This window comes from Acanthisitta chloris, unplaced genomic scaffold (genome assembly GCF_000695815.1).
Source record: "Acanthisitta chloris isolate BGI_N310 unplaced genomic scaffold, ASM69581v1 scaffold4670, whole genome shotgun sequence".
NCBI classification, from domain to species: Eukaryota; Metazoa; Chordata; class Aves; order Passeriformes; family Acanthisittidae; genus Acanthisitta; species Acanthisitta chloris.
Genome location: NW_008652060.1, coordinates 1,480 through 22,644, shown reverse-complemented (window position 1 = coordinate 22,644; position 21,165 = coordinate 1,480). Strand labels below are relative to the sequence as shown.

General features: G+C 39.3%; 1 protein-coding gene across 1 annotated transcript in view; it reads right to left on the bottom strand.

Moving 5' to 3' along the window:
- The window catches only part of CCDC171 (coiled-coil domain containing 171), a gene marked incomplete at its 3' end in the record, with an annotated part of 53,038 nt that extends 32,131 nt beyond the window's left edge, over positions 1-20,907 (bottom strand). The window contains exons 1-4 of the mRNA XM_009075629.1: positions 20,785-20,907; positions 18,450-18,624; positions 15,516-15,697; positions 10,430-10,576 (exon numbers count right to left, since the gene is read on the bottom strand). Of these exons, the coding sequence (XP_009073877.1) occupies positions 10,430-10,576; positions 15,516-15,697; positions 18,450-18,624; positions 20,785-20,907 (627 nt within the window). The remainder of the gene's footprint in view (positions 1-10,429; positions 10,577-15,515; positions 15,698-18,449; positions 18,625-20,784) is intronic.
- Positions 20,908-21,165: the final 258 nt, after the last annotated feature.

Genomic DNA, 21,165 nt, shown 5'->3' with positions numbered 1-21,165 from the left:
TCTAATGTTTTGAAGCACTAAGCTGTTGATTTGGGAAAAGTAAAAGAAAGTAGCAAGTATGTGAGATTGCATCCTGACTTTGAACATTTAAAAGAAGAAACATTAAATGATCTTAAAATAAAAGTTCTTGGCAATAAACTTAAACTTTGCATAATCACACATACACACAAGAAAATACTTTTGAAATTGACATCCATGGAAGACCCGCTAAAAAAAAAACAGCAACAGCACAGAGCTTACCAAACCTACTCCATACCCCATCTTCAAAAAGGGCAAGAAGGAGGACCCAGAGAACTACTGGCTTGTCAGTCGCACCTCAATCCCTGGAAAAGTGATGGAGAGACTCATTCTGGAGGCCATATCTATCCACACAGATGACAAGAAAGTGACCAGCGTAGTCAGCATGCATCCAGCAAAGGGAAATCATGCTTAAACAACCTGAATGCCATCTACAATGGTGCGGTGGATGTCATCTAAGTGGACTTCAGCAGACTTTTGACACTGTCTCCCCTGATATCCTCACAGGCAAACTCAGCAAGAGTGGGCTGGATGAGTGGGCAGTGAGGTGGACTGAGAATCATCTACATGGCAGATCCCAGAGGGCCCTGACAAGAGGCACAGAATCCAGCCGAAGACCTGTAACCAACAGTGAATCGACACTCGGTCCAATACCATTTAAGTTATTCACTGATGACTTGGATGAGGGGACAGAGTGCCTCCTCAGCAAGTTCACTGACAACACAAAGCCAGGAGGAGTGGCTGAAACCCCAAAGAGCTGTGCAGCTCTTCAGAGGGACCTTGACAGGTTGGAGAGATGGGCAGAGGGGAATGGTCTGAAATTCAACAAAGGCAAATGCAGGTCCTGCACCTAGGGAGGAACAACCTCAGGCACCAGTACAGCCCAGGAGCAGACCTGCTGGGAAGCAGCTCTACGGAGAAGTACCTGGGGGCTCTGGTGGACAACAAGCTGTCCACTAGCCAACAGTGTGCCCTCGTGGTCAAGAAGGCTAATGGTGCCATGGGGTGCATTAGGAAGAGCATTGTCAGCAGGTCACAGGAGGCGATCCTGCATCTCTGCTTAATTCTGGTGAGGTCACATCTGGAGATCTGTGCCCAGTTCCGGTCTCCTCAGTGCAAGAGAGATATGTAGCTCTTGAAGCAAGTCCAGTGGAGGGCTATGAAAATGATTAGGGGACTGGAGCACATCTCTTACGACGAAAGGCTGAGGGAGTTGGCCCTGTTCAGCCTCAAGAAGAGACGACTGAGAGGAGACTTCACTGATACATACAAATATATGAATGGAGGGTGTCAAGAGGATGGAGTTAGGCTCTTCTCGGTGGTGGTAAGCAACAAAACAAGAGGCAATGCGCAGAAACTGATTCACAGAAAGTTCCACTTGAACACAAGGCAGAACTTTACTCTGCAAGTCACTGCGCACTGGAACAGACTGCTCAGAGAGGTTGTGGATTCTCCCTCACTGGAGATATTCAAGAACTGTCTGAACACAATCCTGAGCTGTGTGCTCTAGGATGACCCTGCTTAAGCAGGGAGGTTGGACCAGATGAACAACATTACCCATTCTGTAACACTGTGAAAAACAGCTAGATTAAGAGCCTGATTAAGACTCTCAACATTCTCTAAGTACTATTCTTTCCAAACATCAGCTCCTAATTGCCTTTGCTCTTACTGGAGAATTAGCAAACTGCCTCCTGCTTCAGTTTGGAAGGACTCCTTTGCATCCCCCAACAAGTGATCATCTGTCAACAAGATGGTATTAACTGAAGAATACAGCCAGCCTACTAAAAGTGGTCAGTCAACAATAAATACAAGTGATGTGGATTTCATTTCTTTTTAAAAGCCCATATGAAAATAATTCTATTATAAGTTTGATGAGAAGATAAAGGAGACAGTGAGGAAGATACCTATCACAACATTTAGAGTGGGAAATGTAATTTTTAAAAAATAATAAAATGAAAAAATATAAACTTCACTGAGAGTATTTCACATCATACTCTAAAGAGCAAAAAGCCTTTTTGGTCTTTGGTTTGTTCAAGTGTTCTTACAGCAAACGCATGAATGTAAAATAAGAATAAAAAATAAAAACAGTGATTCTACAAGTAAAGTTTTCAGGCACAACATATTATTTCACAAGCTCTGTACAGCATTTGACTTGTAAGCATTATTTTATTTCCTGAGCACCTGTCCAAAGTAGAACTGTACCTTCATCTCAGCCTCTTGTCAGCTGAAACAGATACAAACCACCAAAATGGTTAACCTATCCTCTCAAAAGGAGCTCCCTAGAACTGTTAGATTTCATCAGTTCCAAGATGAAAAATAAAAACAGAAATAATAAATAATAGCTTCAATGAAGGTTATCTGCAAGAAATAAACTTTGGGGCAATCACATTCTCCCAAACAGAACATAGAAGTATCAGTTCTTGGTATAGCTCTTTAGAAGTGGAGTCTACCTCCTTGAGTTGGCATGATGGACACTTTAAATCTTTGACTCATACCAATAGTTTTTTACACTTCTGATTTTTAAAATCTTGTTTAAATTAGTTCACAAGACCTTCAAAAAACAGGGAAAGGAATAAAATGTATTTTCATTCAAGTCAAGTCATTGTCAAGAATCTGATGGAAGCTGCTACTAATTTCTTGTATTGTTAGAAGCTAAAGATGAAAAATAAACCGTGTTCAAGATTACTCCGCCAAATCTTAATCTTACCTTACCAGTATAAGCAGCTGTCTCACCCAGAAGAGACTCAGATGCTTAAAAGAGCTTGCAGAAAAATTACATATGTGAATTGAGGAAGTCATGTAAATGTTGACTGTGATTATGCTTTTACCCCTGCTCTGTGATTTTTTTGCTGAAGTATATGGTTCACCATACATCCAGCAAACTTAAAACAAGTCACATGCCAGCAAATCAGTGAGAAAACAGTTGGAGAACAAAACTTCATAACAGAGATCTAACCAGACATTAGCATATAAGTATTGCCAAGAGTTATTAAATATATAGAAGTTCAGATTTGTTTAGACTGCTCTAAGAAAAAGAATCTTGGTATTGCTGTTTATGTAAGTGCATATCAGCCACAGAACTTGCACCTGGATTCCAAACCAAGTCTGAAGTTTTGCTTGGGAAGAACACAACTGCAAAAGAATACTATGTAGAAAATCTTTTCTATTTTGCTAGTAAAGGTTCAAACAGGCTCTACTGATACTGCACTTCCCTTCACAGTGAGAAGCTGCATATCCCACCAGTGAGAACAATCCATTACGCATTCTGTGAGTGAAATAAAAAATGCCAGAGATGAGTCTAACCTGTAAAACAATGCTAAAAATTCCAAAAAGAGAAACACTAATGAGAGGAATTTTGCATTCCCATCTGACAAACAGACAGACACTGGAACCAGAATCATGTTAGACAGCCAAACCTCTTTCAATCAAACAAAAGGTGAGAATCACTATCCTTACTGAATCATGTGTCTGAAAACTTTACAAAACGCCTTTCTACAAAACAGAAGCTGTGTGAAAACAACCTAGAGAAAGCTTGCAGGCCACGGATATCCAGTCTCTCATCTGGAAGTCAAATGGGAATACATTCTGGTTTAACATGGAATGTTTCTTGTCAGGTCCAAATCCATCTCATGGATGGACCAAAAGGTGAGTTCTCTGGTGATTACAACGTGTTGGCTTATTCAACATTGAAAACATTGGTTATTCAACAAGATTCTGTCATTTGTTACTTTCACATGCACCTAACAGGATAAATGATGGCAGACATCTTCCTTAAGATAGCAGACACAAATTCATGGAATTTGTAAGGCTTCCTTAGATATTCAAGCTGAGTCAATTGCAGCCTCAGTTTAAAGAACAAAGATATCTGGGATTCATTTCCATGGCGGCACAGATAGAACTGCGACTTTTGAGAAACAGTAAATAATTATGACGAAAAACTCAATGCCAGCTTTAAAACTTATGGGCAACCATGCTATATGTTCACTCTAATCTCTTAAAAATCCAGTTGCTTCTTCCGGTGTTCTGTTGCATATCACTGCTAATGCGATTTCTAGGAAATATTTTCTGCATGCTAACAGGCTGAGATACACCAAACTGTCTTCCACTTTTCTCAGCCCCTCACACTTGCTCAAAGTACTGCAGCATTTGTGAGTACTGGGTATTTGTGGACATGGGGTACTCCACACTGAAAGAGCAATACAGTATCCTACATTTGTGCACTACCACATTTGCTGTTTGAGGTAGGCATTTACATCAAAATATCCTTTATCAGATAAGCAACAAAGAAAACAACAGGGAAAAAAGTTAAAACTACATTTATAACAGTTAGTAACTTTAGATACAGTAATGGAAGTAGTTTTTCTCTTCTTCGCTTCTACTTAGACAACTTCTGCAAGATATTTCAGTTTCATTTTACTAACAAGTTGGCAGGATACTTACACTTCCCCAAGGCTAAGGTCCAATCTCTATCTGAAATGCTCAGCTAAGATAAAGCTTTAAGTGAAGAGGACACACATGTACCACATATCTGGATCATCACCCACCCACTCTGTTTGTGTACTTCCATGTTCCAATTAAGATCATCTTCCTACTTACGAGCATTTCCCTGTGACTCGTAACTCAATCCAGGGGGGTCTAAGCACATCTTTGGGAAACGTGCTGACCACTTCCACCTAGCGTTAGAAATGCTGGTGCCTCTTGATCATGGTAAGGTGGAGCCATCTCCTGTCCGGATAATAAACAACCTTTGAGTAACTATCAAGTTACTTAACTACAAACTATTCTTAACCACTGAAGGAAATGTTCTTTCAGCCTGACAGAGTGTGGCTAACCCTTACTATACACATTTCCTGTACACGACTTCTAAAGAAACATGTCTCAGCAACAGAAGAGCCATGCTTGACCTGCACAACGTTGAATTAACAACTGCACTGGCATGTGGGCTATAAATTAAACCATACACTTCACTTCAGGTGAAAGAAAGAGTAAGAACAAGTAGGACTGCTAAACCAATACCATTTGGTTGCCTCTGGATAAAAAACAAGTCTATTCCAATCTGCTACTGAGTTGCACCTGGTGAAGCCATGTGAACTGCTCTCCCTTTCTACAGTACCTTGAGGGGGAAAGATGTCTCTTCTTGGTTCTCATGCTCAGTAGCTGGTAAAGCACTTAACAGCACATAAGCTGGCACTGTTACTCTATACAAGCACAAAGACAACACTCATGCAACTGGTTCCTAACTCCTGTGAGGGCTACATAAAACAGTATTCAAATAACTTTGGTCTAACAGTGAGGTAAGACTGAAGAGTCTTCAACCTGACTTGAATAATATGATGACACAGGAGATTATGAAGAGGAAGCTGCCCTCCAAGAGAAAGTCCATTATCATAGAATCATAGAACAGTTTGTGTGGGAAATGACCTTACAGATCACCTTCCATTAGACCACACGGCACCAAGCCCCATCCAGCCTGGCTTTAAACACTGCCAGGGATGGGGCATCTACAACTTCTATGAGCAACCTGTTCCGGTGCCTCACCACCCTCACAGTAAAGAAATTCTTCATAATGTCACCCTCACAGTAAAGAATTTTTTTCCAAATATCTAATCTAAACCTACTCTCTGTCAGTTTGAATCCATTCCCCTTTGTCCTGTCACTATATGCTCTTGCAAAAAGTCTCTCTCCATCCTTCTTGTAGGCTCCTTTTGTAACTGTAAAACTGCTATAAGGTGGCTCCAGAGCCATCTCTTTTCCAGGCTAAACAGCCCCAGTTCTCTCAGCTTATCTTCATGGTAAAGGTGCTTCAGCCCTGTGATCATCTTTGTGGCTTCCTCTTCTCTGGACTTGCTCCTACAGGTCCATGTGCTTCTTATGTTGGGGGCCCCAGAGAGGGATGCAGCACTCCAGGTGCAGTCTCAAACAAGCAGAGTAGAGGGGCAAAATCACCTCTCTCAACCTGCTGGCCACTCTGATTTTGATGCACCTCAAGATAGGGTTGGGCTTCTATGCTGCAAGTGCCCATTGCTGGATCATGTTGAGCTTCTCATCAACCAACACCCCTGAGTCTTTCTCCCCAGAGCTGCTCTCAATCCATTCTCCTCCCAGCCTATATTTGTGTCCGAGATTTCCCTGACCCAGGTGCATGTCGCCTTGCGGAACTTCATGAGGTTCACACAGACCCACCTCTCAAGCCAGTCAAGGTTCTGCTGGATGGCATCCCTTCCCTCCAGCGTGGCGATCACACCACACAGCTTGGTGTTGCCAGTGAACTTGCTGAGGGTGCACTCAATCCTACTGACTGTATCACCAACAAACAGAGTTGCTCCTAACACCAACCCCTGATGAACACCACTCATCACTAGTCTCCGTTTGGACACGGAGCTGTTGACTGCAACCCTTTGAGGGCAACCATACAGCCAATTCCTTATCTACCAAGTGTTCCATCCATCAAACCCCTATCTCTTCACTTTAGAAACAAGGAAGTTGTGTGGGACAGTGTCAAACGCTCTGCACAATTAATGCACAACCATTATGTCAGTGAGCTTGTCACTGGAAAAATATGAACTTTGGAGCCACCACAGAACTACCATTATAAAAACTGCAGTGCTTAGAACCCTCTAAGTATGTAGTATTACATATTTATACATATTATATACTACATATATGTACACATATATAAGCATACTACATAGTAAGTATGTACTAGGTAATATATGACAGTCACAGCAGCTAGAATTCCAAATGTTAGCCATGCATTGTGGAGACACTAGACAGCAGAAGACTAGGAAGTACACAGTCATACAAGACAAACAGTAGTTTAAAGTTGAACCAGCAGTACTATCAACTGACTGAGAAATGTGTCCTCTCTCACACTGGTTGGAGATTTTGCAAGTCTTTCTTATGAGAACTATAACTTACCTAACAATGCAGCTTATGCTGAAATTATAGCAACAAGGAAAGGGGGGGAAAAAAAAGTAGGCCTGCAGGTTTTGGGGGGGTTAGGTTTGTTTTTAGCTGATACCTACATTTCACTTAGATATAGTGAGAAATACACCCACAGCCTTAAAGCATCACATATACATATACCACCTGCATATACAGAGATGGACCATCACCCACGTCCTCTTTGCAGTTATCTCCCCACCATAGCAGCATTACCAAATTAATACAAGGTAATGTATTTCGCAGGACACAAAGATGTCAATATACTTACAGAAGGCAGGGAGCAGAAACAGGAACGTGAAAGCTAAGGAAATGGTCTTTAACTGGTAACTAAGTCTCAGAAATATGACAGCACACTCAGTCTCAGAAATGAAATGGAACAAGTTGTAGAATATTTTTCAGGCCTCATGAGAAAGACTTAAAAACTTTGAGAGACCTTGAGCTTCAGCTTACTAAGAGTTGGCAGCCTCAAACAGATAACATGAGCAACAGAAAAATCACTATATTTCTGTGAACAAGGCGAAGAGTTTGAAATTTACGAACTAATAATTCTGTTTCTTGCAGTAAAATCCACATTCTCATTGCAAAACCACTTTTCCACCCAGGTTTTTCACTGGACAGAAACACTGTCTTTATATAAAAAATTGCTCTATAATTTCCAAGGATCAACATCAGCAATGGAGCTAAGGACTAAAATAAAAGACCCTAGTTCCAGGAAATGGATTATCATAAATAGTAGTATCTTGGTGAGTTCAATAGAAATAGATCAATAATTTCTTTGGCTACTGAGTCTTAGGCTAAAAGAGACAGAATGATATTTAAGGTTCTCAATCTCAGTTTTTCTGGTACCATGTATTTTCTGTTTCAGAAGGACTCCATGTACATGCAATGGCACAGCACATTGGTATCACTGCAAACTGGAAAACTACCTGATTAGACAGCACACCAACAACTATCTTTCAACCAAACAGTCCACAGAAACTTGCCATTATTTTTTCTTTTCATTTCTAACTCCAAACTCACGAAATTTCCTCTATTAGGCCATGATCAGAATAATGACTGGAGGATAAATCCAGACTAATATTCAGAAAAAAATAAAGGGGAAAAAACCAAACAGAGGCCAGACAGACATTTTTCACATTCCTTTCTTTATAATACAGTCTGTTGGATTCTAAACTTCATATTTGCTTTCAAAACCCAAGCATTCTCCCATGGATTTCTCCCTTACATCCAGCAGAGGGTAGTAAAAGAACAGTTTTGTGAACTCCAAAGAAAGTTCATCCTCATTGCATATGAAATACTGTACAACAAAAGATTTTAAGACTGGTTTTTAAGTAGAATTACAATCTCCACACAAATCACCTTAAGAAGTTTGCTGTCATCATCAAGAACTGAAGTACATATTTTCTAACCAAATGCCCATTAACATGAGGTATTCTGCATGGAAATTGAAGACAGGTCTCCTACACCTACCTTCCCACAACCCCCAAATTTCCATCTATAAGCTAAAAATTCCATCTCACTGTTCTTAGCACTGGTGAGGCCACACCTCAAATCCTGTGTCCAGTTTTTGGGCTCCCCATGACAAGAAGGACATTGATGTGATGGAACATACCCAGAGAAGAGCAATAAAGCTGGTGAAGTGTCTGGAGCACTAATCATATGAGGAGTGGCTGAGGGAGCTAGGGGGGTTTAGCCTGGAGAAGAGGCTAAAAGCACGAAAAAGGAAAAGGGTTGTAAGCATTGAAACAGGGTGCCCAGGGAAGTGGCTGAGTCATCATCTGCAAAGTTATTACTGCAGGCCCTTTCAGACAGTTACACACTGCCATTTACTTTTGAGATGGTAAAGCAAGATGCAAGCTGACTAAAGGGTATGTATTGAAGTCTAACCTAGTCTTTTCTTTTGATTCACAGACGGGTGCTAATTTGCTTAAACTTTCAAATACAAGGGGCTTCATCACACACTTTTCCTTAATCACTGCTTAAATAGCTATACTTCAAACAAGTAGCACAAGATTCATTTTTCTGTAGACTGAATATGTTGTATTCTCGCAACATGATTAAGAGATTCAGAAAGTTAAAATAAGTTAACAAAAATTGAGAAGCAAAAAAAATATCTTATCTGATTGTGGTTAATAGATTACATTTCCTGATAAGACCATCTTCAGGGTGTAGCAGCTGCACATTTTCAAAAAACTGAGTCCTTCCTTTTCAAGTTTACAGAGGGTGAGTACATTCAATCAAAATATTTAGAGAGACACTTTGCTGCCCTGCTTCTCCTCCTTTCAGCTCATGAATCCTATGCTAGTATACTAAAAGCCATGCAGTCACAAGAAGAATCTTTATTGAAGCACTTGCAAGCAAAAATCTTTGGTTTTTTTCAAAGAACTATTGGAACTCCACAGTATGCAGCACTTTCCAACTGAAGGCAATTTCACCTAGGCCAATATGTGCAGCTCACAATACCTGACAATAGATTTCCTATAGAACTCTTTGAGGGCACAAAGGTCTATGCTGTTGGTCAATAAGCCAGTGTTTTTAGTTGATGAGCTTTGATCTTCCCTGTAGGAATTTTCTTTTGTACTTCATCTTTAATGCAGGGCTCTCCCTACCTAGAAATCCATGCTTTAAACACTTCTTTTGCCTTTAAGGGAAATCAACAGAAAACAAACACCACTGAAAACTTTGTCACTTGCTCCTTTAAGGGCTCCCAATATTCTGCAAGTGACAGTTCTTTAAAATTCACTGCACAAAATATTTAAATACACCCTTGGTAGAAAACATTTATCAGATAAAGAACTGTCCAGTCACTGTGCTTTTCTTCAATGACAAATGTTCTACCAAGAACATCTTGGTCCAGAGTGTACATATTGATTTCAGAGTTACCACAAAGTCTATCAGTGGACAAACAAAATGTCTATTGGTGGACAAACCTAGGAGGGAACTAGCTCCTTAGTATAAGGAACATATATGCAAACTATTATTCTCAAAGACTTGAACTCCTCAACAATGGGTGTCACTCAACAGACAGGAAAACTAAAACTACCTATTAACTCTAGACAGGAAGCAGCTGCCACAACACGACTGTGGTCTTCCAGTATGCTATTCCCTCACCTATTGCAACACCTGGTAATTCTCTCAGCTCCAGCAGATTCTCCACCACAAATCAAATAAACCAAAAAGATAAGAAGATATTAATTAAGAGGTTAGGGAAAATGTACAGATTTCCTAAAGTAAAGTTAGCCTTGCTTTCACACTTATATAAACCTTTTCAAATACCAGTCTCATGTTGGGCTCATGGTGTAAGTAGCATTCACCTGTTCAGCCTTTTCTGCTAAACAGATGTTCAAGATTTTGTTCATCAAGTAGGTAGAATTCATAGCCTAACTGGGAGGTTCTATCCATGAAAAATAGAATTGTTTGGTATCAGTGCTTGTTAAGACTAACAGCAATAGTCAAAAAGCCTTACTTCAAGTTCCTTGTTAAGCTGCTTCTCTCGTTCAGCACTGCATTTAAGTTCATTGGCCTGGCATCTCAGCACCTCACCACAGCCAGTGTGTTCCACCTCCACCTCTCTCAATTTCTGGCGCATATTTTGCACTTCATTATTCAGCTCCTAGAAAAGAAAAATAAAGCATTAAGAGATACTTTTTTGTCAGATAAAGTATTACAGTAGAGAGTTCAAAAGAAAAATGGCAATGGCATCAGTACAGGTTAGTAAAATCAAGTATGTCAGCACATGCCAACAGAACCATTTCCCCCACAGCAGACACGCTCTTCATTCACCACCAGGTATTATCAGTTGGCTCAAAACTCACTATGAGCATGACCTTCTGTGGTGATACTAAAATCAAGAGCCAATTCTCCACCGGAAATCCTTCTCTAGAAGAGTACAAGGATGCTCTTCCAGTCTCTTCTCTCTCCCAGCAAAATGGCAATGATGGAGAAGGAAACAGTTAAGTGCATTTGATGAAATGATACATAGGGACAGAAGTTCTATTTTGTTCTTATTTTAACTGTTAGAACTTTAAACCAACTCAGACCTTTAATGAAAGTTACCCAGTTTCTCCTGTTCTGAGGATTTCTCTCCCTAGAAACTGAACTGCTTAAAAATGTATCTACATGAACTATGAAGTTCTTGCTAGAATAAAATAACTAAGCTGTTCCCCACCTCAATTTCTGCTTTCAGAAGTTGAACCAAGCTACAGGGTGCTGCAATTACTAACACTAGAGGACTCAGCATTTCTGTGGAGTCACTGCTATAAAATCCTCATTCACGCCACACCAGACTCAGAGGAAAGTAGCCAAATAATGAACCCCCAATAGTCTAGCACATATTTAAGCTGGAGATCCCAGAAGCCTCAAAAAGAATAGCTTTCGCCTTGTAGAGAGGAGTAAGTTTTCCATAACAAGTATCAGAAACAAGCTATAAATCCAGTGACTTAGCCGGAGGACCTTTGGAGAGCCAATTTGTTAAAATTACTTTCTGTGCAAAACACAAGAAGATTACAATAAATCCTACTGTTCATTTATTTCTATCGTTTATCATGGCTAGAGACATCTTGTGAAAAAAACCCCAGCTGGTCTGTAAATTCTGCTATTACTCTTACATCCCATCATCTTGTTCCTGGAAATTACTAATCATAAGGCATCTTCAGAGCAGGGAGGAGAATAAAATGCATTATTCATAAAGAATGATTCTTTGGAAGACTGAAGCTTGACAGAACCATGTTTATACATGAAGATCAAAGAAATATGAGTCCTTTGCAAAGTTTGGAAAACAAATTTTAGAAGTTTCTCAGACTGAAAGCCAAAGGTTTTGGCCTCAAACATGACAATAAGAGAATCACAACTCCCTTATTAACACTTAGTGCTAAATGTTACCAACTACTAACTGAAAAAATTAAGTTTATTTTCTCTCTCTTTTCATGTGCAGGCACTATGCCATCATTATTTTGCACTCTCTGAAAAGGTAACAAGGAGTCCGCATATGAAACACGTGAATTAAAAAATGGGAACCTCAGTAAATCAAAATATTGCAAAAATAGTCTACCCGAATATGGATTAAAGTTAAGCTAATCCTCTAACTTTGCCTGCAATATCAAGACAATGAAGAGATTTCTTCACATCAGCATGCAAAAATAAATTTATAACCATTTTTACTAAAATATACAACTGCTCCCACTCTCACCATATTGGGAAGATACAGAAATAGTAATCTCTTCAGGTGTATCTTCAACATATTAACAGAACTGAGCTAGGAAAAGTGCACATGAAATAAGTAATGCATAGTTTGCTGGAAAATTTTATACTGGAAATGTATCTAAAATTAGCAGACTAAAACTGACATGAATACATCAAGCTTGTTAAACAAGTCAGCATGACTTGTAGGATTTCAGAATCTTGAAATCTCTGAACTTTTCAGATGTGGTATGACGGTGTTGGACTATCCCAGGAGACACCTGCACTTAGATGTTCAAAGAGAAACATACTTCACCCTGTAAAATACCACCATATATATATATGTATGTATGTATGTATGTCACCTACGCACTTCCTATGCATATCTGCTTATGCAAAACACAGCTGTTGGTTTGGGTTCTTTACAAACTGTGTATTAACAACACAATTTCACAAACGGAGTAAGGAAAAACCCAACGTTTCTGTAAAGGAGTGTTATATTCTGACTAACCACAAGATGATGCTATTGCACTTACTATTGAACGCCAACATCGTTTATACTGTCCCAGACAGCATTCTATGCACACTCAACAGAATACAATACAAACCTGATAGAAAGCAGAGAGGATTGCTTTTCCTCCCTATCACGGAGATACATTTTAAGAGGTTAAACTGACTCCATTTCCATGCCTACCTAAGCATTTTCATAACCAAGTTCAGACTCACAGTTCATGAGGTGCAGCTTTGCTGACCAGGATTTGCCACAGCACTTAGGATCTGCCTTCTGCGTACATTCTAAGACCACAGTTAAATCTACAATATTTAGCTTTCATTTCATAACTCAGAATAACTAAAGATTTTAAACAAGACTGTAAATACACAACACAAAAGACTGGAACACATTTGAGGAAACCCAGATCCTTCTGACATTTATCTGCCAAGTTTAAATCAATTAGCTTTCAAACAACAACCAAGGTAGTCAAGTCCAGATTTAACAATCATGTATTTTTTATTTCCTGGAATTTTATAACTATCTGTAACTATAATTAGAATAATGGTCAGGGGAATAGGTACCAAAACAAAGTCGGAAAATCGAACTATTTTCTATTGAAATTGAACTGACACTGAAAATTTTACTCTTCACAGTAGGTCAGGAGTTGACATCCTGTGGTGAATCACATTTACCTTGGGAGTGAACAATTTTATGGCTTTAATACATTTACCAAACAAGCATCTGTCTCTATAAATCACCTTACTTCTGAATATACATCCATTGACAGAACACAATGACACAAGCAATCCACTGCTCCTTTTGATCTGAGGACAAACATCACTTCAGAGAGTATAGTACACTTTTTAAAACATTGGTTTTTTTCATATAGTATTAAATTCAATGAATGTGGCTTCTACAAAGCACTATATACAAATGAAGACAAGTCCATTCCAAAGCCTCCTCAACTTAATTTAGCCTACTGTAAGCCAGAACTCATAGCCAAAGCTCCAGTCTTAGCCTGCTTTACCTGGCAACTTAAAAAAGAAAATTGTGTCTAAAATTATGTTTCCTTATGGCCTATAGCTAACCCAAGTTTTTTAAGAATTGACTTTGAATGAAAACTTACTTGTGTTGGTTTGAGATGGACTTTAGGGTATCACCTGTCAATGAACTCACTTGTATTTCTCTCAAACCTTCCTTTTTTCCTTGTCTTTCTCCTTTTTTTTCTTTTTTTTTAATATTCCTTTATGATTCACCCAACTGTTCCTTCAAAGCACGTTCCAACATATCCACAAAACTGCTGTGGAGAGGAAGGAACTTCCTTTTTATCCTTCAATCAGAGAAAATTCAATTCAGTGGGATCCTTTTCCATCATCACGGCTTCTGGACACTAAGGTAAACACCACAGTACAGACCCTTTTGCAGTGCATGCACAGACTATGTATCCACACACTACCTGATTTCTACTTCAGGTCTCATTACTGCACCTGCCCTACCAGATCCTGCCTTCAAACAGCTGAGGAGTGAGCACATAGTACTTTTGAAATACACATAAGTAAGGGATTGTCTCTGCCCTGTCTTTTGTAAAAGCTGCTTCTACAGGTGCCACATGGAATCTGACTGATGGCACCGTAACACAGCACAACAAGTAGGTTTGATGTCAGCACTTGGCTATCAAGGCACCAGGTACAGATTGTTTGGTGCCATTTGGGATGACTGTTTTGCACTGTCCCAGGCCTGGACCTGCATGGGTGGGAAGAAAGCAGGACTAATTTCTTACTGCTTGACCAATGCCCAGATTAACTGAGACATCTGTGTCACATCTTAAAAGGAGCTCTAAAGAAAACAGGAAAACAAAAAAAGTTAATCTCTTAGCAGCAATCTGTTCTCTGTACACATAACGTAAATTTCTACCAGCCTTAACAGAGCACCTGCACTACACCTGAAAAGTAAAAGGAGAACTGTAGCTAAATATTCTGGTTTTAACTCAGATGGCATTATTACATACCTAAGATACAACATACTTCGCTTGTCAATTTTGAATTTTTTAAGACAAAAGTTATTGAAGTACAATTGTGCAATTGTGTTCCCACAGGTATGTTTGCTTAGCACTTCCACAGCATAATACTACTAGATTTCTTAGAAAAGCATTTCAGTTTTCAATGGCTTGACTATATAAAAAAAGTACATACTTTTATTACTTTTTACACATTTAACATGTGAGGGATTTATGCAACTGAGTGTAACTCAACTTTGAAAATTACTTTTTTCTGGAAACACAATAAAGTGAATTATCTGAATAATAAAAACCCACAGTCTAAACCAGAATATAATACCGTGTCATAGTATGAAATGATTTTTATCTAACCAAATGGAAGAATGTCGAACAATGTTTATTTTTCATATGTTGTATGAAGTGAATAATGTACAATGCACAGCTGGAAATGCTGTCATCACTGGTCAGGTGCCCTGAAATTATGTAGCCTTCATATTACGCATACTGTTTTCATATTCACAGGCTAGTGGATGCCAGACTGGGGGAATTAACAGGCAAATGGAGTCAGCAGGTGTTGGACGTGCCTATTCCACTAACTCAGCATTGTACGACAGTGCAAATGGGCTTCACTACCACAGTGCACTGGTAACTTGGTTTAGGTGTTTACCATGAAAAAAAGCCACAGGATATTTCATCAAAGTAAAAAAGCCTGTTACACACCAGGAGTAGCTTTATAAGGCTACATTGCTCAGAAATATTCGGCAGTATTTAGCTGTTTGGGGGATTTTTAACTAAACCAGAAAGACCTTAATCCACTACATACTTGAGCCAAAAATAGTTCCAGTGATCATCTCATGTAACTTCCCAGCTATTAATACACCATACCAGCAAAATCCTTTCCACTTCATTTCTTTCCTTAAGAAGGAAAACATATTCGTTGTTGTAAATTCTGCTGATATCATCCTTCGCCCTTGCAAGTCTTTCCTGTTCTTCTTCCCACTTCTGCTGAGCATTATGAAATGTTTGCTCAGTCTCTGTTACTTTCTGCTGAAGTTTTTCATTGAGTTCTGTTGTTTACAGATAAAAAAAAGAAAAAGAAAAGTAGCACTTCAAAGCATGTTCAGAAAAAAATGTATAACAATCATCAGTTCTTCTGTGTATTGTGATACCCTGTGTTAACACTGGAGCATTAACATTTCCACTCCTGGAGAGCAGCATCTTCACTACAAAGCAGCTATCAAATTTTGTGTTCCTGCAGCAACTCTCACACAAGGACATAGGAAGGTTTTAGAGATTTTTACAAATTAAAACTCTTTTCCTCTTGGAAAAGAATAAGAAATTGAGTTAAAACTTTCAAGTGACATCTTGGATGACATAATTTCAGATTTCTACATTTGGCCAGCTAATTCCCAAATGCCATTTTTTATATAAGTATTAGCCTGTATCAACTAAATTTGAGGTCGGTTTAAGAGACAGTAAAGGCAGGCACCTGGCTCATGAAAGGGACTGTGGGAGGCAGGCTGGGCTAGAAAGCAAATGTTTAGCTTTTCCAAGGAAACTTACTGCTGCTCAAGAGACTTCAATCTTCAGCCCAGCAAATAACCCAAGGTAGGGGAGCACTGTATATACCCTTCTGTGAAAGCTTAAATGACATGAAAAGCTTCATTACCTACTAGCAGTTTTATAGGAACTTAGCTTTATTTTACTAATTGGTTTTCAGATGAAAGAACTTTGTATCAGCTTTTCATGTTACTGAATACAACCAGCTACATTGGCATTTCAGTGACCACCACTTTCTAACATACTTTTATTTCAAATTCTTCCCAGTTTTCTGAAATTTGTTCCTAGTCAGAGAAGGATGAAATGAACAGAAGAGGCACATGAAGACAAAACAGAGAATCAGTGGACACAATGATGGGAAAGGACTGTCAGACAGCTGAAAATGAAGCCTCAATGAGAACAGCAGAAAATCCGTTTGGAGGAAATTCTAAAGGGGGCAAGGCACAAATGAGGAGTTTGGTGTAAGGAGCTATGTTGGGTCACATCAAAGCACTACATGAGGTGAGAAAGGCTCCAAGTGATCAGTGAAAAAAAAGGAGTAAATTATAAAGTGCAAAATAAACACGATGATGATTTGGATTCTTCGGCACTTGTCACAGAAAAACACAGAGAAACTTGTCACAGAGAAATTTCAATCAATGGAACTTACTGTCAGTTAACACAATACTAAACACTGACTCTGGTATTGAAGTTAACACACACACGTATTTAAGAAAACACCCCTTGCCTCTACCAAACCTCTCCCACCCTCTTTTAGTTCTCCAGTCCCCGCATCGCACATTACCCCAGTCCCTTCAGGAAGGTGACAGACAGCCCAGCAAACTGGGGTCTTTGTGCTATAGTTCCTCCATCAGCACCAGTCCTTTCTGAGCCCTGCCTCTTGATGCCTGCAGGGGTGGTCACTGCATTGGCCTCAAGCCCTGCTCAGGCTGGTGCTCTGTCCCTGTCTCTCCCGCTGTTTCTCTTTCTCTTCCTCTTGGCATTTACAACCCTTTGCAGAGGCACCTCTTATGGCCAGTTTGGTCTCTGGAGGTGGGTTGGCTTTCCTGTTGTGGAGCTGGGCAGACCCAGACCTCTGTCCTTCTGCAAAGGTGCACCCACAACCAACACCTGCCAGCTGCGCCCAATACAACAGCCAATGACCTTTCTAAACGATGAAGTGAATCACAAAGGATTTTAAAATATGCACACACTACTCACTTCTAAACTGGCAAGGAAACTAGCAGTAAAGTCAGCACACACAGAAAGAAACACAACTTTCCTCTAGGTGAGAAACTATCAGTTCAAGTCTTCAGCTTGCAATCACAGAGAAATTTCCTAAGGGGAAAAAAATGCCTTCTTCCTGTTTGCAATCCGTAAAATTTTTTATTTTTCATGTGTTCTCCAAAGGAGTGAAAGTTCAGCTTTCCCATTATCTTAGAAACACCTAAGTACTTGCAAGATTCAGAGTCTACTTCCATTCTTGGAAGGTTAAAATCTTCAAGACCCGTGCTCCAAACTCTTCACTGAACATCAAGGTTCATCAAACTCACAAATACATCTCCTGTCCTAGATTAAAAAGATATTATACTAGTTTAAGTAACTAAAAATGTGCCTCACTTACTAGTAAGAATGAGAACTATCTCTCTGTTTGAGGAATATTAAGGAAATCTGAGTTTCTGAATATAGAAGTAGTAGGAAGAGAAAGGTCTAGGTAAAAAATTTCCCTTTTTCCCTTCCACATACTACTACCACAACACACATTACCTATAAAAACAAAGACAACAAGTAGAAAATAAATGAGACATGAACAATGAAAAGCTTGAAACATTTGAAAAATGAAAGAAATTAGCACTATGATGAGAACTTCTGGAAAAAAGTTGCTGGAAACAGCTCAAATGAACAGGAATGGATTTTTTTTCTTCTGAAATGGAAAAGAAAGAACTACTGGACACAAAGACAACCAGGATGTGGAGACAGCCACCATGATTACAATTCTGTGCACAGACAGCACTGAAGGAAAGAATAACAAAAGGTAAGGGGTAAGAGGAAAAAAGGGTTGATAGTCTCACCAGGTTAGTTTTAACTCACACATAAGACAGTAAGAGTATTGTACACTCATGAGTTTTCAAAAGCTCAAAAGGATAGGAGATGGGAAAGATGAGATCCAAGAAAAACAGCAGTAACTAGAAAGTTTAATTAAGTCCCTGCTTCTCATTCATCTTACTGACTTGGAACTGACTTAGCCTTTTATTCCATCTTTGCTTCTTTGAAACTTACCTTGCAGTTCCACAAGTTTGTATTTTGCATCACTTAACTCCTCTTCTGCAGTACACATTTTCAGATGGGCACCTTTTCTGGCAACTGCCAATTCATACTCCAGACCTTGCCGAAGAGCCTCTCCTCTCTCAAATTCTGACCGTAATTTGATTATCTGGCTTTTATAGTTGGACACCTAGAAAATAAATTTGTTACAGAAAACTGGTAACAATGTTCATTTGAAAATGTGCAGCACGTTAGAGAAACACACCTATGGAATATTTTTGAAAGGTATTTTGAACTGCATTCACAATCACCATCTTATTCCACTTTTATTTGAAATATAGACTTGCGACTGCACATTTATGCATACTTTGCTACTCCTACTTTTTTATGCAAACTGATCCTTTTCGCAGATGAATTTCATGTACCTGTAGGACACCTTTAAGAAAAGCTTGTTTCAGACACTGCCTGACTTTGATGGCCTCTTGTATGGCAGGGGCTGTGTTATTTATTTGTCTCAAAGCTTGCTGAGCCACAGGATGACTCTGGCCAAGGAAATGCTCTAGTTAATGATCGAGATCCTTTCTGAACTGCCGAGATAATGAGGCACTATTGTCCACTAAGATTCCACCGAAATTCTCCAGCTGCCAAGATAACAAAACTCCACTGTGTACCACAAATCTCCGGCCACACTTGGACCACAACTTGTGGACACTTGTGAGGTGCCTGCACTGGGAGTCCCTACGGGCTGACACAGTAACTCAAGAGGAGCTGACCAATCAATGCCTTGGCACAATTCCCATAAAGAAGGACCAACATACAGAGTGTGTGTGTGTGTGTGTCCACCCACCATGGAAGAAGAGATGACTGTGGAACATCAGAACGCAGCTGGATCCACAGTGGAGACTAGCTCTGCTCTGGCAACTCAACTCTTGTTTACTTTCCTATCCTGTTTCTAACTCTCCTACCACCCCTTCTCTCCCCCTTGTGTGACCAATAATAAAATCTCACTCACTAACGGTATTTGACCTCATTTGTGTTTTAATTCACTCTAGGGGAATAGATCAAGCCCTCCCGTGTCTTATCAGACTGGGACAGCACTTTAAACATATCCGTTTTTCCAAAAATACACTACCTTCAGAAAATTAACATTGTAATACTATCATATTCCTGCACCTCGGAGGAAAAAAATGCAGCAACAGAAACACTATATTCCACAGACAACTTTCTGGTAACTTTCTTTAACACTCAGGAAAACAGTCATGTTATGATACTTTACTATCAGACATCTAATAACTCCCAAGTACACATATAAGCATAAAATTCAGTCCAATAATGTTCAGCAGTCAAGCAGAAATGCTTCAAAAAGGGATCTTATACAGACTAAGAAACATAATCTAATCTTTGCCACCAAAAACTAGATCCAGAAAATCAAATTCAAGCTATTTCAACACAAGAAGATGTGTATTTCTTCAGAACGTGTACAAAGTAGCAACATCCTTGTTAACAAGAACTTCGTTCATGGGAAACAATTTAGCCACATTACAAAGGTTTTACTGGATGCTGCTGTAGCAAACTAGTATTGAAATGAAGTAGCAGCAAGAAAATGATTACCCTTCTCTTTATGTTGAATATCAGCTTTCTGACTAGCAAACATAAGAAAACCCACTGAGTACAGCACTAGTTGTAATCAGTTTCAGTTTATTGCTACTAGGCACACTTCCCATACTTGCTAATGCAAATCTGGCAGTTGATAACCTGGCTTAAATTGTGCTGCTGCAGAAGTATTATTACCACCATAGGAAACAATTCTGCTCATAGCAGTCTGCTAGGGGCAGTTTATGCAGATGCTTATTCATCTTGGTTTTGCCTAAATCCAGTCAAAAAAAACTAGTTACAGTTCCATGTTCATTTATTATCTCAGTATGTATCTCATTAAGAGATGTCTGCTTCTCCTACAATGACTTGCCCTTGTGCTTCAGTTAACTCCTCATCTTCCCACAGCCCCATCAACTGTGGGATCATTCTATAAAACAGATCCTTGGAATTATCAGGATTAAAACAAACAAACAAACCAACCACCCCGACATTGAGCTGGCAGTGCACAAGATTGTTCTGCACTGTATTGCTGTAGTGAAGTGCTCGAGTTACCTGCACACACCTTTAACTATTAACAATGACAGTAGAAGTGCTAACAGCTCCTATGAGCAGGTATGAGAGGTCTGTACAGTGACACCTTCCTTGTTATTTTCCAGCTTTTGATCCACCACGTGAGAGCATGGTTTTAATGAAACAAGATTACTTTATTCCAAGAGTTAAATAAAGCAAATAAATTTTTAAAAAAAGGCTTTACTTCTTGATTGTGTTGAATGGTCAAGTCTAAATTTTCTTTTTTAGCTTGAAGAAGTTTCCATCTCAGGTCTAAAACAGCATCCAATTCTGATTCATTGTTGTTCCGTAGTAACTCACGTTCCATGTTACGTAAGCTGCAAAATATGAATGTTTTCAAAAGACATGAGTATTCCTTTTGAGTTTAATGCCTCCTTATTTCAATTATCAGATTGTGGGTCCAAAATTCTGAACATTCATGTAAGTAAAATTATGCCATGCAGTTGTCATCATACTATAGCTCTTAGAAAAAAAATGGTTATAGAGATATATATTGCTTACTGTACAAGGTATGAGAGACAGAGCAGCAGGAACTTAAAACAGCTGTGCACTTCGGATTTCCCAA